The 24,382-nt window shown below is 53.8% G+C and overlaps 8 protein-coding genes across 8 annotated transcripts; 3 read left to right on the top strand and 5 right to left on the bottom strand.

The window, feature by feature from the left end:
* Nucleotides 1-114: 114 nt before the first annotated feature.
* Nucleotides 115-1,104, bottom strand: UHO2_01340 (uncharacterized protein; the record flags this gene model as incomplete). The annotated part of the gene is made up of 1 exon (XM_041553807.1): nt 115-1,104. The coding sequence occupies one exon, from the start codon at nt 1,102-1,104 to the stop codon at nt 115-117; it is 990 nt and encodes a 329-aa protein (XP_041409741.1).
* Nucleotides 1,105-1,449: 345 nt separating this feature from the next.
* Nucleotides 1,450-1,845, top strand: UHO2_01339 (uncharacterized protein; the record flags this gene model as incomplete). Its single annotated transcript, XM_041553806.1, has 1 exon — nt 1,450-1,845. One exon carries the CDS (start codon nt 1,450-1,452, stop codon nt 1,843-1,845), a length of 396 nt encoding a protein of 131 aa, XP_041409740.1.
* Nucleotides 1,846-3,514: 1,669 nt separating this feature from the next.
* UHO2_01338 (uncharacterized protein) lies at nt 3,515-6,628 on the top strand (the record flags this gene model as incomplete). Its single annotated transcript, XM_041553805.1, has 4 exons — nt 3,515-4,597; nt 4,747-5,904; nt 6,066-6,191; nt 6,272-6,628. The coding sequence occupies 4 exons, from the start codon at nt 3,515-3,517 to the stop codon at nt 6,626-6,628; spliced, it is 2,724 nt and encodes a 907-aa protein (XP_041409739.1).
* Nucleotides 6,629-7,429: 801 nt separating this feature from the next.
* Nucleotides 7,430-11,473, bottom strand: UHO2_01337 (uncharacterized protein; the record flags this gene model as incomplete). The annotated part of the gene is made up of 1 exon (XM_041553804.1): nt 7,430-11,473. The coding sequence occupies one exon, from the start codon at nt 11,471-11,473 to the stop codon at nt 7,430-7,432; it is 4,044 nt and encodes a 1,347-aa protein (XP_041409738.1).
* A 774-nt stretch (nt 11,474-12,247) lies between these two features.
* Nucleotides 12,248-12,538, bottom strand: UHO2_01336 (uncharacterized protein; the record flags this gene model as incomplete). Its single annotated transcript, XM_041553803.1, has 1 exon — nt 12,248-12,538. The coding sequence occupies one exon, from the start codon at nt 12,536-12,538 to the stop codon at nt 12,248-12,250; it is 291 nt and encodes a 96-aa protein (XP_041409737.1).
* A 515-nt stretch (nt 12,539-13,053) lies between these two features.
* UHO2_01335 (putative 40S ribosomal protein S16) lies at nt 13,054-14,137 on the bottom strand (the record flags this gene model as incomplete). The annotated part of the gene is made up of 2 exons (XM_041553802.1): nt 13,054-13,303; nt 13,953-14,137. The coding sequence occupies 2 exons, from the start codon at nt 14,135-14,137 to the stop codon at nt 13,054-13,056; spliced, it is 435 nt and encodes a 144-aa protein (XP_041409736.1).
* A 1,051-nt stretch (nt 14,138-15,188) lies between these two features.
* On the top strand, nt 15,189-17,099 carry UHO2_01334 (uncharacterized protein; the record flags this gene model as incomplete). The annotated part of the gene is made up of 1 exon (XM_041553801.1): nt 15,189-17,099. The coding sequence occupies one exon, from the start codon at nt 15,189-15,191 to the stop codon at nt 17,097-17,099; it is 1,911 nt and encodes a 636-aa protein (XP_041409735.1).
* Nucleotides 17,100-17,387: 288 nt separating this feature from the next.
* On the bottom strand, nt 17,388-23,078 carry UHO2_01333 (uncharacterized protein; the record flags this gene model as incomplete). Its single annotated transcript, XM_041553800.1, has 1 exon — nt 17,388-23,078. The coding sequence occupies one exon, from the start codon at nt 23,076-23,078 to the stop codon at nt 17,388-17,390; it is 5,691 nt and encodes a 1,896-aa protein (XP_041409734.1).
* Nucleotides 23,079-24,382: the final 1,304 nt, after the last annotated feature.

Raw genomic sequence — 24,382 nt, 5'->3', positions numbered from 1 at the left:
ATCCCACTCATAGACGCAAGTCCGGATTCAAGGTCTGCTGTGTGTGTGCAATTATCATTGAGAAAGCGAAGGGTATCATGTGATTACAGTATAGGGTCTCGGCTAAGATACACGCTAGGGACGCCGTGTGCTTGGCGGGATTCTGGGATTGGACGCGCTAGCGTGCACGTTATTGAGAATCAACGTAGGGCGTGCTGCTGAACTGGAGCCTGCCCCATTCGACTGACTTGCATGCGGTCTGCTCTGTCCAGTGTTGGCCGCCCGCCTCGGTCGTACTGGTTCATCCCATTCCGCCTCTGCTCCGTTCCGAGCTCGTCGTGATGTAATGGTGTTATTGCCTGAAGACCCACGAGTAAAGTTTATACTTCTCATCTTGTCTTTGTTCGCCTGCAGCTGAGCTAGCTTCTCGTCCAAATGCTCTTTCTCCTGTCGTTTTGATATCGCAACAGGATCCCCTTCGATCAATTCTTCCTCGCGGAAAGGGAACATACTCCTCCATTCACCATTGTACCTGCCTGTATCTAGCGATGGGAGGTTTGACGATGTTTCATCGATACCGAGATGATTGACGAGTTGAGAGTATACATGTGGGTTCTTGAAAGATCGATTCTGCATCAGCACTTGGTTGAAATGGACTCCTTCGGATTTGAGCTTGTGGTATCGCTCGACGTTTGCTTGGACTGTGGGATTGATGGGGACCGTACCGTGCTCGTTTAAGCCCTTAGAGAGGAATTCGCCACTTTCGTACGACGTTCCCCAATATGGACGTGGCTCAAACCATGTGCCTCCTCCAGGTTCTTGCGGTGGTGGTCCTAGCAGTGGGAGGTCTCGGAGAAGCTCAAGATCATCGATGTCGAGCAAGTTATAGATATCCATCTCTTGGGTCACCACTTTATCTGTTCCACGCACTTTGCTTCGAGGTAGGGCTGAAGTTGGCAAAAATGAGTTGTCCCTCCATACGGCTAAGCACTGGTCGCTGATCGAGTCTTTCTCCGGCTTTTTTGGATGAATGGTTTTGGAGAGTCCTGCTTCTGCGTGTTGTTCGTTTTGTAGTGTCCGTGGCTGTGACGCTGCAGCCACATTCCTTGTTGATGCTTCGCTCATCGTTCTCAGTGAAGGAGTCATGCTGGATCAGCCAAAGGCTGGGATGATGAGCGGAACACAGAAAGACGAAAACGTTGGTGTTGGTTTCGGTGTGGGTAAAGAGTGGAGGTGCGCGCATGCTAAATTTGTTAGACCGACACATTTTTGGCTGAATCACGTGAGCAGGATGCTTCGGAAGAAAAGTTGGGATCATGTTGACAGCTCCTCAATCTTCTTATCTCCATCTCAACCATCACCACCTCTTTGACAGCGACTCGATAAGTCCTGATCACGCATTTCATTCGGCAGACTTTGGCATCGACAACGCTGATCTTTCCGCATCCGTTTTCGCACACATATTCAAAGATGTTCGGCACAACATCAAAGCTCCTATCGAGCTTCGCCAAGCCCGCATTTGGCTCTGTCCGCTCACCCTCCACACTTCTCACAAGCACATTCAGCGCAGCACGATCCTTCTCATCATCCAATATCGCACAGAAGAGCCCACGGACAAAACACCTCGCACAGCATGGGAGCGGCGGCAAGCCAAAGTCACACTCGGGTACAAAGAAGAGATGGACGCCGTTGGGTGGAGGTAGCGGAAAGGCATACCAGCTTACTTTCAAGCGTGGTATGGCGGGGAAGGCGCATTTGAACTCGGGTATGGCAAGGGATAGGCTCAACAACCTTGGCGGTACCGTGCTGAGCCCAAGAGGAAGGATCAACAGGACGTTGAGGAGGTTGTTGGGTCCAAGCCTTTGATTTTAGTCAGAGCTTTGGTTCAGTGTGGTGACCTGAGCGGGCTATAGGAGGGCATATCTTAGACACCCGACATGCTTTGTCATCCTCTAGGAAGGCAGTGAAGGGGGCGATACCCGCTATGAAGGCCTGCGTAGACCGCAGCAGGAGACATAAATTTGAGGTCCACGCTTGTCCAGCCTCTTGGAATTTTCGAGGAGATTATGTGTTGCTCATCGACGTATCTTCTTCCACAAGCTCGGCACCGCCTTTCCGTGGCGGACCCTCTTGCTACAATCACACGAGCACCGCTACACCACACGCCTGGCCTCTCTCAAGCCACACTTGCTTTCTTGGACAGTCGTCCACCTCAAGTTTCGCATCAACGAACACTCGCTTCCGCGCCACCTAATCTCTTTCCGCATCACACATGTACATTAGTTGCTACCATCAGCATCAATCTAAACATTACATAACAGGTAGACAACGATTTTATCATATCTTTAGCGTACCGCGTGTAGGGCTGTCTGGAAGGAAGAGCAGCCTTGTCTTGTTGGACAGAAGGAGCGGAAAGAGAAGGCGTGTGTTGAAGGTTGCGGACAAAAATGTTGCAGGCTTCCATCCCGTGTCAAAAAGGAGCGATATGAAAGCATGATAAGAAGCTTGAGCTGATGTGAAAGTAGCTGCTTAACTCCGCATCCTGACGGAAGTTCAGTGTGTGTCAACACGCATAGCCTGCTTTTTCCAGCAGGAGTTGAGGCTTGACAGGCTTGGGTTGCGGAACAACATGAGTGCGGAACCTGAATTTCAGCCCCACTGTCTGTGATCACACTGTATAGCTAGCTGCCTGTCTCAGTGTGACTGCGGCAAGCTTGCTTCCGCACTCTTTCCGCAGCTCTTGACGTGGAAGATGAGAAGAGTTCGCAAAAGCTGCGGAAGATCGTGGAGTCCAGCAGGCCGTACAGCGAAGAGATAAACCGAACCTTGCGGAAAGATGTTGCTACGAAAAGCATATATACCAGGCCCCCTGTCCCCTCCAACACCCCCCAACCCAACCCCACACACCAACTCCTCATAACACCACAACCACACAAAACTCTCCTGCCCGACACCACTCGAGCCTTCATACTATACCAGCAATCCAGTACTCAAGCGACATAGCACGAACACGACCCCCGCTCCACCTTGAAAACCGCTCCTCCTCCTTTGACACCGTTCCCCTTCCAGCTCATCACTCCAGCCTCGAATTCTCATCTTTATGACAGCCAGCATCCACAGCTCCTGATCCACGCGACACCCACATATCTCCGATTTCCAGTGGTCCCTTACGACTACTGTCCGGTGTTGAGTATGTTGTCGCTTCGTGTAGCTTATGGTTCGGACGAGCTGGTTTTAGGTTCTTAGACAACTGAGAAGAGGGGTGTGTTAACATGACTATCTACACAGACGAGTGCGACTATTTATGTATGCCGGAACTAAGTGAGACACGCTGGTCGAGGAGCCCCGAGCTCCTCGACCCCTATGTCGATCCGGGGGTGCATCGATGAGGAGGTCCGTCCCCTCGACCCCTGTATCGGGACATCGGCATGTCGTCGCCGATACGAGTTCAAGTCGACCTCCAACATCCGGCACGCTTTCTAGACTCGTTCAGGTCAAATCAAATCGCAAAACAAAGCATCTACTTCTCTTCATCATGATCTTTGACGAAATCAATATTGACCTACACTTCGTCTTCGAGGGTGAACTCGACTCTCCAAATGTCTCGCACATCTTTAACAACTATCGTCATGCAGCCCTCCAACACCGTCCAGGTAATCACACAGTCGTGGGGGCCTTCTTCCTCAGTGAGCTGAAGCGCCGGCTCCCCTCATACCAGTCGGGTCCACAGGGACAGAACGTTGTAATGACGGCCGAGCATACATGCGAGAGTCGTCGTTTCATGGTACATGTTTGGCGCAGCCGAAGTCTGCTAGAAGGCACTTGGGGTCAGGACTCGCCACAAGACGATCAGATCGTTGTTCGGGCATTGCGCGAGGGCTCTCCTGGACAGAATGCGGGAATTCTCTTCGAAAGCCGTCCCACCATGATGCCCTCGGGTAAGCAGTTTGAGTGGGTCGATTCCGGTCTCATCTACGAGTTTCCACCTAGCGACATATCTGTCATGGTGAGGAGGCCATCCATACAGCAGACACTCACGGCTATCTTCAAGAATGTCAGGTCCCACAGCTTCGTGTTTCAATCTACTGGTGTTCCCATCTTCAGCCCTGTGCTTGATGCCGCATCCAACCCTCGTCAGATCATTGCTGGAGGCGACGACGAACTCCGCCTAAACCAATTTATTCAGGCTTTCATCGACAAGACTCGTCTTTACAACATCCCAGGCCAAGCTTCGAGCTTCAATGCTCAGCCCCCGCTGCCTAACTCCAGTAGCGATGCTCCTCCCTGCTCTCAGAACACATTCGTGACTCTCAACCAGGGGACTGCCGCTCAACGCGACCACATTATTCGTCGTAACTTTAACGCAAGCTCCCCAGCTCCGACGGTCGCTCCAGGGCAGGATCAAACCAACTCGGCTGAAGAAATTGTGAACGTCTCGTCCGCTTCCAGCACAACTTCCAAAGACACTCCGCCTCTCCGATCTCCTCCCCTGACCCACCGTGCCTGGAATACAATCACCAAAGTCGCCTCCTCCTTCACAAGATCTCGCCCTCAGTCTGAGCACAGCCGTGCCTCACCCGTTGCTCCGGAGAACTCGCTGTTCACCGAGCTGCGAACAGTAGGAGAGACGGCCCCTACCCAAATCACAGGGACTCGAACCTGATCTCCTTGCAAGAGCGAAACGGACGTAGTGAACCACGAGAATCCAGGCACCCTCGTCAAGGTCATCACAACTCTTCTGGATGATGTCACCCCCCCCCAATGGAGGAGAATCACTATGTCGATGCTAGCAATCAGACTGATTCGGAAGACGAGGGCTCCAAGAAGGGAGAGAAGGAGGCTAAAGCTTGTCGCACAGTTGGTGAGGGCGTAAGAATAGATGGGACAGGTGCGGTGTTGGTTGAGCGAGACGCTCAGACGGAACAATCGGGCGGTCAGACTCAGGTTATTGGCGTTAGCTGCCCTAGACAGGTGACGGAAGGTGATGCGCATGGTCAAGCGGGTGATGCAATGCAGCCTCTTGTCCTGTCCGTTGGCTCTAGCTTCCCTCCTCAAGAGTCTATCCACTCTACTGAGGTTGAAGTGCCCAGCGACCCGGCTGCAGTAGCAGCTGCTCAAGCACTCTCCATTGGACAAACAACTGTTGGTGTCGACAGGGTTGACAATGATATCGAGATGACAGATGTACAAGCTGCCTCCAGCAAGCCCACCAATGCCAGCACGCAAGCTCCTAGCACGCGTGGGGACGATCAGGCCTCTGCGCAGCTTCAGGTGGGTGCTCCGGACTCAGACATTCAGGCTCAGGGCACAGCACAAGCTCCTGTAGCGATCGACGAGGACAAGGAGAACGAGCGACCAACTCAGGACAACGCCACCGCAGCGCCGGTTCCTACCGACGACAATGTGCAATTCTTCTCTTTGTCCCGCGCTGAAGAGCAGAACGGCACATTTGCGGAGACTGGAGTTCGACGAGAAAGCAGGACTGACCGCTCGATGTCAGAGATGCCTCTGGTTGAGGTCCTTGCCAGTGTGGAGCGCAACACAGATGCCGAGACTGCTTCTGCACTTGGAGCAATGATTCGCTCAGGCTCGAATATATTTGGCGGTCACTCGTTGCGCAGCCGTTCTCCGACACCATCGGGGTTGTTGTACTCTGCGTACACTTCATCAGATCAGCGACTGCACCAGCTTCTCGACTACCTACTGAACCTGGTTCAGAACGACAAGATGCAGGGCAATTTACTATGCAAGCGCCTGCTCGCGATGCGCGAGGAGTTTGCACAGGAGTTCGAGCAGGCAAAAAAGCAGTTTGAGGCCAGACTCGCCAATAACAACGAGGCGATGTATAACGCGCGCATCTCGCAAAGCCTCAAGAAAGACACCATGCGCCTTCTGAAAAGCGAGATGGCTATACCTTGTGTGTTTGTACGTCCACCATGTGGACAAGACCGGAGCATGCTATCCAATCAACGAGGCTGGAGTATGCAGGGGTAGGGCCCAGGCTCCTGTCTCCTCGGCGTCGGGCATTCGATATGCCTATACCTTATCGTGATAATCGGCTTGATGCGAGCCGATATACCACACAGGCCTACAGTATCAAGGTCAACGACCTCCTCCGTCCCATGCTTATTCGACACAAGCACTCAGGTAGTCAGGTAGGATCAATCCGAGGCGTCGCACACGCTGGCACCCCTGCCGCTGCACAGGCAGGTGTGAGCGGATGGCTCAGCAATCTCTCGTGCAGTCGAGCTGGTACTCCAGCCTCCACTTCACCTCGATCCGTTGTTGACAGTGTCCACATGCCAACACCCCCCGCCTGCCCCTCGCACCTGGCTCCTTCCCGTCCTCACCCGTCGTCATTGACGGTGAGACCACCCAGCGTCAACGCACACCCTCTACTCGCGCCGGCAGCACCGTCGGGAGGGATCGCTCCGCGCGTGCCGGTTCAGTCGTTAGCAGCATTAGCAACGCCACCCAGATCAAACGCCTTCGAGCCACTTGGGAACCGACAAACGTAGCTCCTGTCGCTGGTGACAAAGTCCACGAACTCATTGATGACAGCGATGATGTTGATGACGACGACACCCTCTTCTTGAGGTCGCGCACGCGAGCTTCGTTGGTTACTACCTTTACTGAGTTGCACGACTAGACATAAAAAGAGCGGATAATTACATAGAGGGAACGACGCATCGGTAAGAGAAGGAAAGAAACAATATATGAGGCGTTCGGAGTATCGGACGCATAGACGCGCGGAAGGTAGAAATGTTTAGAAGGCTAGGAGGTTAGGAACCTAAAGGAAGCTCAAAATGGAGCATAGAAGGGACACCCCCAGGATACAAAGGCATGCGCAGAAGAGCGCAAAGTAGCAGGGTGGGTGGGGAGGGATGTAAGCTTTAGACGGATGTACAAGCTACATACTGCTACCGTACAACAAACGAAGAAAAAGCTGTCGCGTGGACTCTGATAGAAGAAAAGGCAAAGAAACGGGCTAAAGTTACTTAGTCAGAGAGAGAGACGATATAGGCCCAACAGACTGCCGAGGCGAGAAGGGCAGTTCATACACCAATACCCGTTGCAAACGATGCTCAATGCATCGATCCCTCAATACCACGCCTCCAAGGGCCGCAAGATGCGCACACGCGAACATCATTCACGCTGCGATTCTGTGGTGGCGCACCACCTCAATACACTCCAAATCTCGCATCACACCCCTCCCATCACCATTGCAGCCCTCCGCTGCCTCATCACCACACTTCTCGCCACTCACATGCGCACATGTTCACGGCTCTTAAAGCCATCATTCGCAATCAATCCATTCTCCCTCCCCCAACAGACGAAAGTGTGTGCTCCAAGACCGTTGTGTGTGTATGAATGAGATTGCTAGAGGGTATGATAGTGATATACAGCAAGCAAGGTGTTCTTTCGGGAAGGATCCTCTCCTTCCCCTTCTCTAGTTGGGCCTCCTCAAACTAGACCTAAGATCATCAGGTAAAGTCTGACAAAGTTTATCCAACTGCATCATCAACTTTTTCTTCTGATTCAACAGTCTTTTCTCCGTCGTTGTAGCGTTGCCTGCTGAGGTCAAGAGACATGTGGGGGTGTTCCTACCCGATCCTGCCTCGCTTCCCTGCTTTCCCTTCACATTCCCACTCGAAATTGGGGTCGGCTTGTCAGTCCTCCACCTGCTTCCCGGGCCAGGCTCGGTGGGAGCAGTTAACTGAACATCCACCAATCTGATCTCTTCCACCAATCTGCCATAGAGATCTATCGTCTCTATCTCGCCTCTGCTGTGTCCAAAGGCTGTGACATCGCCCTGCATCAACGAAGCGATGTATCGTCTTCTTTGCTCCTCCTCTGCTGCTGCGACCCTCGAATGCAACCAGAGGGAGAAGTTGGGACATTTAAGGAAGTCTAGGTATAAGCCTTGTCTGACACTCGCACCGGTAGGAAGCGATCGTGAGCGAATAGCCAAAGGAGTGCCGTGAGCTTTGAGAGATGCTAGGAAATCGACCGTGTTAAAAGGTCGAATTTTCGGCACCTCCGAAGGCGAGCTCAAATCAAAGCTCGCAGGTACCAAAGAGGCAACGTATCGGTTGAGAGGCGAGAGGAATCTCTCCGTAAGATCAGCAAAGTATCTCCTCATAGTAACGTTTGCTGCTGATACCGCTGCTTGTACTGCTACATCATCGCCTCCGGCTTTAGCGGCTGAGCTAGCGAGGTCCTGCAGACGTTTCAGAAGCTGTCTATCTTTGCTAATCCTACGTTTGCGTTTAGTAGTGAACCCAGGGATATGGTCCGGTCCACCACCGCCTGCGCCGTGACCTCCACCAATTCCACCTCCGATAAGTGTTCCTCCACCAAATTTTTTCCCCCCACCAATACCACTTCCGCCATTGCCACCGGAACTATGTTTGATCTGTATTAGCTTCACTGCCGCCTTCCCGACCCTCAGCATATGAGGCCAATGACTGCAAGCGGTGGCAAAGAATGGGTTGGTAGCTGCGATCAATGTCCCCGCCTGAGGTTTGTTCTTGGTCACTAGCGTGCGGAAATCGTAATCGTGGATATGGAAGTAAGGTCTAAAGTCTCCAGCGTAGGGAATTGGTCGGATTAGGTCGAGCATGTGCCACACCGTTTCACTAGCAATCTTTGGTTCTGGTGCAATAACCAGAACCGGTTCAGCGAGAAGTACGCATTCCCACAATAACCACAGATCCCCTAACGCCTCTTTGAAAGTCTCGAACAACGACGTCGCCGGAATAGACGCCAACAGCGGCCCCTCCGGTCCAATCAGTGGCTCGGGCAACTCTCTATTCCCATTGCCACCTCCCGCCGAAGCCTGCCTACTCCGAGCCCGAATAGTCATTGTAGCAGCTGCATTCCTAAACCCACCGTTACCAGACCCAGTCGATGAGGTCAAGAGCGAAGTCAACATCGGCGCCAATTCCGCATTCGGCGAGTTCTGCGGTTGCTGCCCAAATGGTATCGCTGCCGTCATGATCGATCCTAACAATGGCAGCGTCAGAATTGTACCCGGTTGAGGGGGAGGCCAGGCCATAACATCGTTTGCGAACGCTTCGAACATCGACATCCCATGCTCGAAGTATAGCGGGCCTAATCGGGCGACTACTTCGCTGAAGAGCCCGACGAGGGGGAGATGGGAGAGAATGACAACAGATTTCTGGAAATAACCACGACGATTGGTGGGGTCGCGTTTTTGACGGAAGAAGACGTAACCGTAGATGTAGCTGCTGCTGGTGCTGTTGGTTGCTCCGGTGCGTTTAGGGGCGAGGATGCCGGTGGAGGTTGTGGTGGGCACGGTGGATGTAGAGCTGCTGGTGGGTTGGAGGATGGAGCTACCTGCCGGTGAGGCGTTGGAGGTGATCGCACTGCCGGGTTGGGCAGCAGAAGAGTTTCTGGTGGCGGTGGCAGCTTCGCCTTCGTCGTCCGCAGAAGCAGCTGAGCTCATGGAGTGCGTGCTGCTGTGTCGGTCATGTGAGAAATGGCGTGCCATCGAACAAGATCCTGAGCTTGAAAAGAGCTTCTGCGTCAACCTCTCATGGAATGACGTAGTCGGGGGCATTGTTCCCATCGCGAATGCATTCTGCAAGTTCGCATCTGATGCTTGCCTCGACAACCCTTGCGAGCTGGTCGTAGACGACGCCGAAGAGTCCCTGAAACCTGAAGTTGACGGCGAACTTGGCGATGTCTGCACAGAAAGACTGTCCGCTCCACTACCTCTCTTGCCTGCCTTCTGCCCGTGTGCCTTTGCAAACGCATTCTGCAATGCAGCCTTGTTCATCGATGGTCGTGGCGTCTCTTCATCCAAAGAATTTGGTGTTGTCGACTGTTGCAGCGCTGCATCGTTCAGACTCTTGATAGTCGGAGGTTCCGACCCAGACGAGCCTAACGGCACCTCACGCACACGCCAGGAGAATACTAACGAACCATCATCAAAGATCGACGTGTCCGGGAAAGAGGAGAATGCAATGTTGTCCCGCTCTTCCCTACTGATACCAAGAGGAGGGTATAGGAACTCAAGATCGGGACCGAGCTCGAGGTCGAAGTTGACACAGCCGACGGATAGGACCCAACGCTGCATTGCTTCTCGGTCGAGGTTGAGTGGGGTACTGGTTGGTGCTGTCGATGCTGTACCTTGAGATGATCCTGCTTTTGTCGATGTCAGTGGAATGGGAGCGAGCGCTGCTTTTTTGCTGCTCGAAGTTGGTCTGGATGATGCTTTCCTGCTGAACGGGTGCGCAGCTGAAGCAGACGCGGGCGCGGTGCTGCTCTTCTGAGTGCTGGTAGCGGAACTTGCTGGGTCGAATTGGAATGTGGCGGTTCTCGGAGACGGAGCGTGGGATGAAGTTCTTCTACTGGGAATGGGGTTTCGACCTGTATGGCTGGACTCTGAAGTTCTTGGCGAGTCAAGATCGAGAAAGCTTGTCATTGATGGAGAAGAAGGACCAACACCAGAAGTACCGTATGCATCCACACCGAGATCCCCATGCCCTGTGCCGACGGACTGTCGCTTCGATGCGTCACGGAAAGAAGCGTTGCGCGGCGGTGCCAATGGTCCACGCTCACCCACAGGGAGGCGATTTTGCAACGCTGGCACACCAGATCTTCGACTACGTCGAGAAGTGCGTGCTGCCACAGAACTGTTGCGCGCTCGCTCCGAGTCATGCCCAACGAGAGAAGTGGTAGAGTTGGTGTCTAAGTCTGCATCGAGCTCCTGCTCTACGCTCATAGCCTGTTGGTTGGCAGAGAGAGTCGAGGTGAGTGAGCGCGAGGTTGGCAATCGTGCTTGAATGATGGTGGAGTTGGAGGCGATGCTTTGCTGAGATACCGATGCTGGTGGTGGGTTCGAAGCGGGCAGTGGTGGCTGCGATGACTCTGCTAGTGCTGCTACTGCTGCCAATAATGTGGCTGAGGTGGCAGGTAGACCTCTCCTGGCAGACTCGGACGCTGGGCTCTCCGCGGCCGAGTTGTAGATGGAGCTGGAAGAAGAGATGCTATTGTTCGCAAGGTGCTGACTCTCACGGTCCGAGGTGGCCCGAGGAGAGGTCGATGAAAGGACGCTGCCTTCAGAGGTGCAATCTTGCAAGAGTTCGTCTTGCAAGGAAAGTGCGCCAAATCGAGATGAAGTGGCAGATGGAGTGAGGCTGGACGCAGGGTCGGATGCGGGCATGTTGGTGTTGTTATTGCTCTGCATTCGCACGCATTCATCGGAAACTGCTTCGGGTATTGCCTGACTTGAAATGGGCTTTCTTCGTACTGTTTGACGAGGAGTCAATGAATCGGTTGGGATGGATGAGAAAGCTGCTGGCGTAGGACTCGGGTAGGTGGGGACGGCGCTGAGGTCAGAGGCTCGACCGCACGTTTCATATTGATTGTCGAAAGAGGCGGACGGTGAGCGGGACTCCATCGCGAACAAGCCTAGGTCGCCATCACCTGTATTCGACGTAGACGGCGTGCCGCGAGAGCTAGACATGGCTTGAGTATACAGCGAGCCAGCAGGTCCGGATTCCCTGGGCAGCGTATGAGCAGTTGGCTGCTTAAGCGTGCAAGTTTGGCGTCAGAGTCTTTCGTGTTGGTTGAAAGGTACCTGTGCGGCGCATCCCAGTTTGGCGTCAGAATCTTTCGTGTTGGTTGAAAGGTACCTGTGCGGCGCATCCCAGTTTGGCGTCAGAATCTTTCGTGTTGGTTGAAAGGTACCTGTGCGGCGCAATGGGATGCAAGTACGGGCTGCAGTGGCCTAAAGGGGGGGGTCTCGAAAGGACACCGTGCACTTTGAGAACATTCGTGGATGACGTGGTTTACGCTCACGTTTCCGGATGTCGAGCGACAATGCGCGTCCGAGCGTAGTTTGTGATGCCAGAACAGAAGTCTAGGCACTGTGCGAGATTCCAGATGGGCGCGTGTCTAATGAAGGCAGTCTCGCAGCGATAGATGAACAATGTATCTCGGACTTCAAGCGGATGTATCGCCCGATCCTTTCGAGAACGTCTGTGGATGCGTCTTTGACTGTGTCGAGAGGAAGGTTATACGAGAAGCAATAGCCAGCCTCTGTAAGAAGTGATCTGGGAGGAGGAGGAGGACGAGGAGGATGAAATGAAAGCAAGAAGGAAAGATGATGAGACAATTGCGGTCTGGATGCGGGCTTAGTCGGTGTGTGGATGGGAATGCGGAAGAGCGTTGGCTCGATTTTGAAAGTGCTGCCAAATCACTTTTTTGGACGTGGTGGAGGAAAAGCGGATCCTGAAAATCATAAAATGTCAAACCGCGCAAACGGCGTATGACACTCCCACAAAGACGAGGAGGGTCGGATCGACAGGGCAGCTGACAGCGCTTCGTCCAGACACAGGATCTTGCATTGCTTCCTCTGGCTGCCCGAAGCCTTGAACAGCGTGCGCGAGATAGCTGCCTTCGCTTGTGGCGAGGGTGACTGAAACAAGTGCATCAGGCTGAGTTGATCCTCAGCTGTGGCTCGCCTCATGTATGTTCTTAGATCTCGGATTTTTCTCTTGCACCTGAAAGCGGCGAGCGTGTAGAGCATGTTTTAACGAGCACAGGCGAGACGGCGGCGCCCTTCGAACAAAGTTGTTACATCGTCAGCACCAAACAATCCAGCGCGAGCGAGCAGGGATGCTGTCTCAAGCCCTGGACAAATTGCTAGACGACAAGCAGCTGCTCGAATGCAATTGACTTCGGCCTCAGGGTTGAATTGCACACTTCAATTCAGACACGAACACCAAGGTATTGAAGCAACAAGAGCATGGATCTTTTTGTGATTGCCAAGTCTCTTTTTGGGGTGTGTGAAGAGTACTAGTGATGTACAAGTGATTGCATTGTTGAGCGCACACGACGGTGCATGCATATATGTGATTGTTTTGGTGGAATGCGAGCACCGAGATGCAAGCACATAGATGACAAGATCAGACACATGGCTGATCCACCAAGCCATGCGGTGATGAAAAGAGGGAGGGAAGGATGCAAGCGAAACCGAGAACACGACAAAACAACAGATCCATTCCTTTGAGAAAAGCAAAAGACCTGATTGCTGATACGCATTTAACGGTACGATTTCTGGCGACGAGCACGGGCACCGCGACCACCGAACTTCTTGGGCTCCGATCGTCGGGTGTCGGCGATCAAAAGAGTGCGGTCGTAGGCGACAAAGAGCTGACGGAGCTCAAGGGCCGAGGCAGCATCGTAGTACTTGGCGTAGTAGGCAACGAGCGACTTGGCGATAGCCTGGCGGATGGCGTAGATCTGCGAGGTGTGACCACCACCGGAGACACGGAGACGGATGTCGACAGTGCTGTAACATTGAAAGTGCGAAGGGAACGAAGGGGGAAAAGCGTTAGTCGTCTTGATTTGTGGGTGCGAGAAGTGATCCAATCGAAACGGACAGCTGCAGCAACACCTAGAATGCTGAACCTTCACAGGGCCATCCCCAGTTGTAGTTGCCGGTACATCATGACAAACTGCGAGATAGATCCGTTACACAGCTCGACGATGCTAACGGATCCTCGCGCTTCTCTCCTTTATCACGACATCGTCTACTTGATCTAAAATCAATGAGCAACGACGCTCCTTGTATTCTCCTCCGTCCTTCCTGGCAGGAAATCAGCGTCTGGACTTGGATCTTTCTGCGTGAACATCTTTAAGATGTTGTGTCTAGCCTGCACCGAAAAGACGAGGTGACGCTTCTGACAGTGATGCGACGTTGGCCCTGTCGTTAACTTCAGTCTGCCTTTGCGAATCTCTGCTGCTCCGAGATGAGATCTTGATCGACTCTGCTTGCAACTGCCTGTCGCCTCTGCTGTCCATCGCGATATCTGCTGCCTGCGTCCTTGCTAATGCTTGCTCCAGTCTCCGTGTTTCTCGCTGTACTATGTGCTGAATGCTGGTGCGATGTATCTTCCTGCTGGCCGTCGAATGACGCCGGGCTTTCGTCGGATACTTACGAGAACTTGTCCTCACCAACGACGAGGACGGGCTCGAAAACCTTCCATCGGAGGACCTCAGGCTGAACGAGAGAGATGGGCTGGCCATTGAGGCGGATGAGACCCTTACCCTCCTTGCAGTGGGCGACGGCGGTGGCCGTCTTCTTCTTGCCGAAGCAGGAAACGGAATGAGAATGAGTGGACATGATGACTATTGAGTAGTAAAGGTTGCGAGATGGGTCGAATTAAGCGGTGATGCGGGTTGGTTGTGATGAAGTGATCAGTTGTTTGCGAGACGAAAAGTGCAAATGTCGAGTTGAGGTGCAAGAGTTCGAAAGTGAAGGTTGATTCGCGAGATACACAAGATGTAAAAGATGGGGCGAACGGTGAAACGGCGTGCGTGCAGAGAAGATCGTGATGCGTGCGTACGTGTGATGATTGGTGTCGGACGTGATTGTCGATGCGATTCAAGGTAATACCAAGTCGATTTCGAGTGTTGTGTAGTGTGGTGGGAGGAGCAGCAATGAACAGCGACGTAGGAGGTCAGCGGCTGTGTCTATAACTGTAGAAATTGTCGTCTATGATGCGTCGACGATGTTGATGCAATGTTGCGACAGCGATTACCTACCTTCTTGATGATGCGGAGAGGTGGAAGAAGAAGGTATCATTTGGCATCGACACTTGACCAACCTATCGAACGACGACAGCCTAAGCACACACGCACACACACTGAGGACACAGCGCTGCCAGTTGCAGACGACCATCATTGCTTTGAGTCTCTCACCATCGAAGGCGTCGACATGCAATTTCGAACTTCACTTCTCTGCCTCTTTCCTGCCTTATCCACAAGGCCGTTCGATTCGAGACTGATATTCTGCCTGGTGTTGAGGTCGGCCGACATCACGTGTAGGTACAGACAAAAAAATTATCTCTGAATTTCGCTGTGAATGCAATACCCTAACATTGAGAGGTGCATCAATTACCGATGCTCGGTAGGGACTAACGAATCGCCGATGAGTGCAGCGCTGATCACACGGCTGAACGGATTGCAATTTTCGACAGTCTTTTCAAAAGAAGTGGATTTTTTGTGATCTTTGATCAGCTGCTGGAAGTTGGCTGTCAAATTCGGTGTTCGACATTATCAACCTCTTGTCACCATCATCGGCACTCCGCAATACCCAGCATCTCCACCCAACCCGCTATATCGAATCCTCAACTGCCAAAGTCTAGGCAAATTCATCCGTAAACCTCCGCATCATGGCTTCATTGCCGTCTTCCAAAGCGTTGCCATCGCTTGCCTCGCTGCGATCAGCCCTCCAGTCGATTAGTACACAACCCATCGCTGCTCGAGCTGCAATCCGCTCAGCTTTCACGCAAGCTTCCAGCTATGCTTCTACTTCTTCCATGCACACTTCGACAATCCGCTACGACCAGTCAGCCCCGTTAAACGCCTCCAGCTCCTCTTCTTCGTCATCAGCACCTGCGGCACCACCCTCCGCCTCGTCATCAACAGAACAACAACAGCAAGGTCTCCATGCCTCTGAGTTTGACTTCGACAGCGAATCCTACGAGATACCTCCTTTCGATGAGGGCGATCTCGTCGCTGTACCCAACAAAGAACCCATCGTCCACGTCAAGCTCTCTAAGCTTCACAAGGGTTCGTCTACTACCAAATCTTCATCCTCCAAAGCATACGTTCCACTCTCAGCACATGTATTCGACGCACCAGCCCGTCGTGATGTCATTCACAGTGCTGTCGTGTACTACCTTGACGCACAACGCTCCGGTACCGCCTCCACCAAAGGTCGATCCGATGTTCGCGGTTCCATGAGGAAGCTTCGCCCACAGAAAGGTTCCGGTCAGGCACGTCTCGGTACCATGTCCAACCCTATTCTCCGTGGTGGTGCTGTCGCACACGGTCCTCGCCCTCGTGATCACTCCACCAAGCTGCCACGTCGTGTTCGTGAACTTGCCCTTCGCTCCGCCCTCTCTTCCAAGTGGAGGCAAGGCGATCTGCACGTTGTCGACAACTTTGACTGGATCGCTCCACCTAGCTCCACCGGTCCCCTTGCTCGTCTTCTCGGCTCGAAAGGCTGGTCCGACGCTCTCTTCCTCACCGCTCCACGCCACCCTGAACCTTCCATTCGCTCGTTGATCAAAGATGACCGCCCATCATCGTCTGACCCCGTCTACGACGAACAGCAAAGACTAGACCACCAACAAGCGATCCGCAACTTTATTCTCGCTTCCAACAACCTTCCGCGCGTCGAGCTGATCAAGTTGGATGCTTTGACCGAAGAGTACAGGGACAACATTGCAAAGACCAGCAGCGACAAGAAGAAGCCTGGTGAGCTCCACGCTTACGAGGTTCTTCGAAGACACAAGGTCATTTGCGACCTCGGCGCCGTTGAGTGGCTCGAGGAGAAGCTTGGTGGCGCTATTTTCCACGAGCAGGCTGGGCTGGACAGCATTGCAGAGAGCTTGGAACAGCAGCAGCAGCAACAAAACACCGAAGCAGCAGCATTGTCGGAAGTCGCTCAGCCCGAAGCAGCAGCATTGTCGGAAGTCGTCCAGCCCGAAGCAGCAGCATTGTCGGAAGTCGCTCAGCCCGAAGCAGCAGCATCGTCGGAAGTTGTCCAGCCCGAAGCAGCAGCATTGTCGGAAGTCGCTCAGCCCGAAGCAGCAGCATTGTCGGAAGTCGTCCAGCCCGAAGCAGCAGCATTGTCGGAAGTCGCTCAGCCCGAAGCAGCAGCATCGTCGGAAGTTGTCCAGCCCGAAGCAGCCGCATCGTCGGAAGTCGTCCAGCCCGAAGCAGCAGCATCGTCGGAAGTCGCTCAGCCCGAAGCAGCAGCATCGTCGGAAGTCGTCCAGCCCGAAGCAGCAGCATTGTCGGAAGTCGCTCAGCCCGAAGCAGCAGCATTGTCGGAAGTCGTCCAGCCCGAAGCAGCAGCATTGTCGGAAGTCGCTCAGCCCGAAGCAGCAGCATTGTCGGAAGTCGTCCAGCCCGAAGCAGCAGCATTGTCGGAAGTCGCTCAGCCCGAAGCAGCAGCATTGTCGGAAGTCGTCCAGCCCGAAGCAGCAGCATCGTCGGAAGTCGCTCAGCCCGAAGCCGAGGCGACGACCCCCGTCACTCCATCGCCCGCTGCCCAGTCAGCTTCATCAGCTTAAAGAGTGTCGATCACCTCAGACGTTCACTGTACAGCACTGTAGTCATAAATCACACACAGGTAACTCAATTACTCGGCACCTGCCCTCGAGCACAGCATTCTTCACACAGACTGTTTGCAGATGGGCACCTTGAAAGGCATGCATCGATGAAAGATTAAGCGACTGATAATGCTGCAACTACAAATGTGTGCGTTGTGACTTCTTGAGGCCAAGAAATGCTCGCTCCATACCTGCACCTGGCTCACACCACATTCATGCCTGGATTGTCTTGCCCCGCTCTAAATCACGTCAGGACACCGAGATTTCGCCAGGCGTTAATAAGTCGTCCAGATTCTCCATGCCCTCCATTTCATCCATATCGTCCATCATGTCATCGTCGTCGTCCCCATCATCGAAACCGCCGTCATCGAACTGCTCTTCAAAAGCCAAATCGCGCTCCACCACGTCCAACTCCTCTTCCGTCAGTCGGTTGACCCAGGCAGGCGTCTGCCCTCCCCACCAATTTACACGTTGGGCCAACGACGCTCGACGCTGTTGCGATTTCCTCTTCTCTTCCTTAATGTCGAAGCCAAGGATGAGGGCTACTTCGGCCATGGTAAGACTCGTGTTGTCTGAGTCACGAGCAGCGCCAACAGATGCGGCTACCGATGATTTAATGGAGCGCTCCCGCAAGTTGGATGTCGATGCCTTAGACTGCATGTTTGCCGAATCTTCAATCTTGACTCTGGCCGTCGTAGAGGCTTCGGCTTGGCCCGAGCCGACATTATCAGGTTGGCTTGTTGAGGCTAAGGCCGATGCGGTAGCAGTGGATGTGCTTGCCACTTCGTTGTCTGTGCCGGTCACGGTGGTCTCTCTGGCAGGGTCGGCGTGGGCAGCGAGCGCCATACCTCGTCTTGAGCGCTCGTCAGCGATGCGCATGACCGCATCCTCGATGGTATCCTTCATTTTGACGCGAATGATGGCGGTAACTCGTCGCTGACCGATTCGAAGGATTCGCCCGATTGCCTGTGCCTCCAGAGCAGCATCCAGAGCTGGTTCCAAGAGGTAAGCCAGATCGCAAGACGTGAGGGTGAGTCCTGCTGCACCAGCACTGGCTCTGAAAGGGACGAGGATTACATTGACATCATCGTCGTCACGGATCGCTCTGAGCGCCTCTGCCTGGGTGGCCTCGTTGCCGCCAAAGACCACTGCTGAGATGCCGTTCTGCACCAAAGCGTCACGCACAAAGGCAAGCATCTTTGGCCAATGCGAGAAGATGACGGCCTTGTGCGTAGTGTCTTCTCGGAGCCGCTTTTTGAGGTCCGAGATCAAACCCGAGATCTTGCCACTCCAATCGCCGATGACCCCGCTGTCACCTTCGCTCGACATGGACCTGCCTCGCTCCATCACTCGCGTGACTCGACCCGGATGAAACTTGAGCCGGCATGACGGGCAGCGGGGTCGGTGATAGTCGGTCCACACGTTGGAAGGCCCGTGAGAACTGTTTTTGCAGATGGTCTCAATGCAGTCGATGCAGAATGAGTGGTAGCAAGGCAGAACGCCGATCTGCTCCTTGGTGTCGTAGCAAATCTGGCACTCGGCCGGAGGCGCTTGAATACTAGAGTCAGCACTCGTGTTAGCGGGACCGTTTGCATCGCCGGTTTGCTGAGCTTCGCTGGCTTGGACTTCGACAAGCTTCTGTCTGAGGAAGGCGACCTCGTGCTCTTTGCTTGGCAGATTGGATTGCTGCTGAGCGAGCTTGGTGTGAATCCTTTCAAGACGCTCCTTCGGCTTGTAGAGCCAGACACGAGAAATCTTGCGCTGCGAAGCATTGCCGCGGAGACGCGACTTCTTGAGCAAGCCGGGTTGCTGTGCGGTGTCTTTTCGTTGTTTCTTTTTGGAAGGTTCGCTGAACCCTTTGCTTTTGCGTTCTGCTTCGATCTGCGTCATGAGCTCGTCCTCATCCATGTCTTCGACGCTGGCGTCCTGGACGACCAAGTGGAAGCGTGGATCTTTGAGATCCACTGTCTTGTCGTAAGCGTTCTTGAACTCCTTCTCGAAGAAGGTACGACTAGGTCGCTCGGGATCCCAACGCGCTGGAAGCTCAATCTCAGCCGAGCTTGAGTTTTCCTGCTGACCCGATGCAGAAACAGAGTGCTTCTGCAAAAGTTGTCGCAGCCAGTAGTGAGCCTCCTCCCACGTCAAATTGACCCTGGAGGCAGAGTCTGTGCCGCCCCAAGCCTGCTCGTCTTCATTGTTCGCTGGAGATGGAGAGCTCGAAGCTCCGGCGTTGGCGTTGGCGACAGTGCCGAGATTGAAGTTGGAATCGTCCTGCTGCCCTACATCGTCTGGCATGACCTTATCGGTATCAGTACCTGCTTCTGCTTCGGTCTCGTCCCTGCCTTGCTGCACACTTTCGGCCGATGAGACCTGCGCACGTTGCTGATCATCGAGAGCTATGTTGGTGATTCGCAAAGCTGCATTGAGCACTTTGCATATCTCGTCGGAGTCCTGCAGCACCCTTCGACCTCCACGCCACTTGCGCTTGTCCACCTCGGCGTCGTAAAAGTCGTGCCCCCACACAAGCTGCAGTGCGCTGGTGACGACTTGCATGCGGATATTGTCAAGCTCGGATTGAGCCTGCTGACAGAACTGTCGGAAGAGCTCAGCGAAGGAGAGTCGCGAATAGTTGTTGCTGAACATGAGCTGTTCTGCGATCTGAGGATGGCTGAGCAACTGGCGGAGACTGACCAGGAAGGTCGGTTGAGGAACAGTGGCTGCACCCTGCACTGCCCTCTTTGCGTATGTCTCTCGATATTTGTTCACCTCCTTGTCATAGAAGAGCTTCTCGACGTGCTTCAGATCGATCTCGAGGACTTCGCTATTGCAGGGTGGCAGTGTGATCTCTTCCTCGACGTGTGCTTGGGTGTGTCTCCAGACGAAGCGCGGCAAGATGGAGCGCAAACGACGAATACCTTCGACGCAACCCTGAGTAAAAGGATCCTGTAGGATGTCACGGAAGAAGCGAGGAGCTGCAAACGGATCGTGGTCGAGGAAGGCAAAGATACCTTGAATGTCGCGGATACCTTTGGTGACAGGCGTGCCCGTCACCATCCAGCAATTGCTTCTCCAGAGCTCGTGGACCATCTCTGTTGCCTTGCCCGAGGCTCCGGCGACAATTTGCGCTTCGTCGAGAAGGATGCGCCAGAACAACACTTCCAGCAAAGGCGTTCGAACCTGGGTCCCAGTTCTAGGGACACGCTTGCTTTCGGCAAGCTGGAAGGCTAGCTCCTCATACGTGGCGACGATGATCTCCGGCTGTGTGAGTCTTTCCTTCGCCATTGCGCGAACATCGTCGCGTAACGATTCGGTGTCCCAAGCAAAGTCTGCGTGCCTGTAACGCACGACGCCCGGTTGCTGTTCGGGATCGTCGTCTGAGTCGATAGCTTTGCCCCTCGAGATAGCGGTGCTAGTGGTGATGCGACTGCGGAAGTGCTTGCGAATCTCGTCCATCCACTGCTCAACCAGTGCCGCCGGACAGACGACCAAGGTTGCTCTAGAAATAAATGGACGCTCAGATGGATCCATGTCGGCGACCATGCGGGCACTACGCGACATGTCATATGAGAGAAGGTCCGCGTGATCGGGACGAGGATGAGCTGCGATGAGTGACAAGCTCTCGATCGTCTTTCCAAGACCCATCGCTTCGCAGAGAGCACCACCAGGCTCGCTTGGACGGCATGTGAATCGACGGAAACTCAACATACCAGAGACATGGTCAAAGTAGAAGGTCACATGGACCGGGTCGATGAAGGGCTCTCGCTTTAGCATGGAGATACCCTCACCGATGCCTGTGTCGGCGTCCTCGCTCTTGACGGTGTTCGCCTGATCGTTTGCTGTTCCAGCAGAACCGGCGGCAGCCTGCGCGGCTTTGACGTTGACGTTGCGCCGAGATCGAGAAAGACCGCGCTGCATGGCATCAACAAGTGCCAGGCGCTCAGCCTCGAACTGCAAACGTTTGCGCGTGATAAGACTGGCGTCCTTGCTTCGTAGCGGGAACCAATTTGGCATCAGATGGCCAACTTCCTCGTCTAAAACTGTCTCTCGCTTGATCATCCACGCCACGCAGCGGGCTTGGTATCCGAGCAGCGGCGTTGGGATGATATCGGCTGGTGGATGGACCATCGGACCGTTGGGGGGCGGACGGCATGCCTCGAGAAGACTGGCAATGTTGGTGTCGAGAGGCAAGAGCCTGTCCGACGTCGGATCTCCGAGCTTTGGATCCGACCCCGAGATCTGAGCTCCCAAGGAAAGTGCGTTTGGCTTCAAACGGACAGGCTCTGGTCGGGCGTAGTCATTATTGCAATGGGGACAAGAGCATTCGCGCTGCTCCTCGTTACCATAAATGCTGTAGGTTCTTCGAGGACCGCTGGAAGCCTTTTTGCGTTTCTTGTTCGAGGATTTACTGGGTGATGGCAAGTCGACTGAGTCGATCTTGTCGAGCACGAGATGGCGGGCAAGCGTCGATTGTTTCGACGGCAGGTCATAGTAGGAGGCGTTGTGATCCCAATAGGTATGGGCGTGCATGTCGATTTCGATAAAGCTGTGCGGCCAATCAACGATGGCGGGGATCGCAAGACGGAGCGCGCGGGCTAGACCCAGCGAGCCCTCCGCGCCGGAGTCTTTGAGATCGTCGTTGGAGGCCACAAAGCCGTCGACAGCTGAGCTCCCAAGACCGTATTGCAGCGCTGCGGGCTCAAGGCCGACTTGAACGCTCAACACGCCGAGTAAGCGGGTTGAGGGGATCTCTCGTCTTTGCATCATTCCGCGCTGTGCCGCCACGATTCGTTCCTCGTTGTCCAGCTCCCATTTGCTTTTTGGAGGGTCAATGACAGTCGAAGCCGAGCGTCCGGTGCGTTGTTCGAAGGCGTCCGGACCGAGCACCTCCGTCCCTGGTGGAAGAAAGGGCGGTGCAAGCGTCACTTCTCCGTAGAGCTGAATCCACTCTTTGCTCACCAGGCTGGGATCCATATGAGCTAGCGGATGAGCGGTGTCCTTGAAACATGAGGGGACGATGTACCCGAGAAGCAGAGTGTCCAAGTCGTCTTCGTCTTCGTCTTTGTCTCCCTGATCATCGTCGTTGCCGGACAGAAAAGAGAAGCCAGCCGAGAAAACAACTTCAGTCTTGACTCGCTGTTTGGTTTTGAACTGAGCAGGCTTTTCAGGCACGTAGTCGGGAGGAGCCAAGGCGACGACCGCATAAGCCTGGAGCCGCTTGACGGAATCCGAGCTGAACGTACGGCCAGCTGCATCGCGAGGCAAGAACAAGTCGTTGTTGGTAATGAGCTGAGGGACGAACTCGACTTCAAGATGTATGCAGTCTGGTGATTTGGTCTTGCCTTTGCGGCTCTTGGAATTGGCGTTGTTCGTGTTATGCTGTGCCTCTTTGGTTGGTGGATATGGAGCAGTAGCCTTGCTGGGAGCCGCCGAGGCTTTGATTGTCAAGGCTTTCCCGCGAGCTGGCCGCCGGGGCATATTGTCATAGCTAGCATCGCTTGAGCTTTCTTCTTGCTTAAGCGTGGAGTTTGCTCGATCAAAAGAGGCCTGGTCTTGCTCTTCAGCTTTTCGACAAAGGTCCGGGAACCACTGCTGCAACGTTTGTCTCAAGCTTTCGTAGGGGGCAGGGTTGAATGCGGATACTTTGGAACCGTAAGGAGTGTCGAGTTCGAGAGGAAGGTCAAAGTCGTAGAGCGGAATGGTTGACACATCGCCATGGTGCAAAGAGGCCGGTACCGAGCTCTCCGACGCTTGAGGCTTATCAGCAGAGGTTTCGGCCTTGGAACGTTCCACCTTGACAGCGGAAGACCTCGAAGGAGCAGCGGACTTGCTCGGTCCTTGCTTGCCCTTGCGGGTTGGAGCTTTGGCGGCGAAAGCGGTTGCTGGCGACGATGATGCTCTCTTGCTGGCTTCGCTCGCCTTTCGACGGGTCTGGGCCACCATCGCTGATGATGAGCTCGCCAGCTAGCTTCAGCTGGGCGAAAACCAGATTAGAGAAAAGTGAGAGGAATGGAGAAGTGGCGTTGAAGGTTTTGTTCTTTGATCGAAGAAGGTGAGAGATGGAGATGGTGGAAGTTGTGGTGATGGTGGCGGTTCGAGATGAAGCGGAAAGGTGCGGAAGACGCGGTGGCTGAGTTGTTGCGGGGCCTGTGAGTGAGAGAGGGTCTGTTCGCAGCCAGCGAGCAAACGTGGGCTGCAACAGAGGGAAGCAGTTCAGCTACAGTGACTTAGCAGCTGCTATTGTTGTGATTATAGGAGGGTGGGTGTGATCACAGCGAAGAAGAGATCCGAGCGTCGAGAAGTGGACACGCTCACGGCCGACGAACCTTGTTTTGCGTGCTCGAGCTTACACTCCTTCGACTTTACCGTCTGCTTGCGCCACTAGTCTTGCTTCTATAAGGAGGTTCATGTAAGTCGCCCTTCGCGCCCTGCTGTGGTCACAACGTTCTTGTTTCACACCGATACTGAAAGCTGACATAATCCCCCTTGTCGGCTTCTCGGCTTCGTCAAAAACGGTTTGTTTCCCTCCAATTCCGTCGATTTTCGGGATCTTGCCGACTTCAAGAAGCCCTTTAGAACTTGTATGCGGCAGTCTTATGCTTCTTGAACTCTGACATGAAAGGAAACAAGTGGGCTGAAGGGAAAAAAAAAAAAAAAAAAAAAAAAAAAAAAAAAAAAAAGGCTGATTGACAACCGTCGGATGGCCCGAGAAGAAGCTTCCGAAAACTGAGCTCAGGGTCCAACGCTTGCCGCACAGTTTGCTGCTCCGCCACTGCGCGCATGTGGGTGTGGGTGTGCGGAGATCTGGACACCTGCCAGGCACCTAATCAATTCTTCTCTCCAGCCCTTTGTTCAACGCTGTCCCTCGATCACCTTTGGGTTTTCTTTGCCTCTGCTTTCAAAGCTGTTTCACTTGAATATACGATAATAAATGTTCTCAAACTTCTGGCTCCTATCAGACTGTGCGAGAGATCCTAAAGACTTTGAGAAATGCAATGCCTTGTTACAGCCTAACATCAGGCACATATGCCTCCACATGTTGCACATCAACGGCGCGTGCCTCAGGGTCAAAATTTCGCTCGGCTTTCGGAAACCCCTTTTAGCCTAGAAAGCCTTTTTCCTGCCTGAGTTTTGTATCAAGATTCTCCGCTGCAGAAAAAAAGAAAGTCAGCTCTGAGCATGCAACACCTTTCATTTTCCACTCGAATCTTCGGTCCACATGCAACCAACAACATCTTCTTGATTCG

This window comes from Ustilago hordei (genome assembly GCF_900519145.1).
Source record: "Ustilago hordei strain Uho2 genome assembly, contig: UHO2_contig_02, whole genome shotgun sequence".
Lineage (NCBI taxonomy): Eukaryota > Fungi > Basidiomycota > Ustilaginomycetes > Ustilaginales > Ustilaginaceae > Ustilago > Ustilago hordei.
The sequence above is the reverse complement of the archived record's forward strand: the minus strand, read 5'-3'. Positions and strand labels throughout refer to the sequence as shown.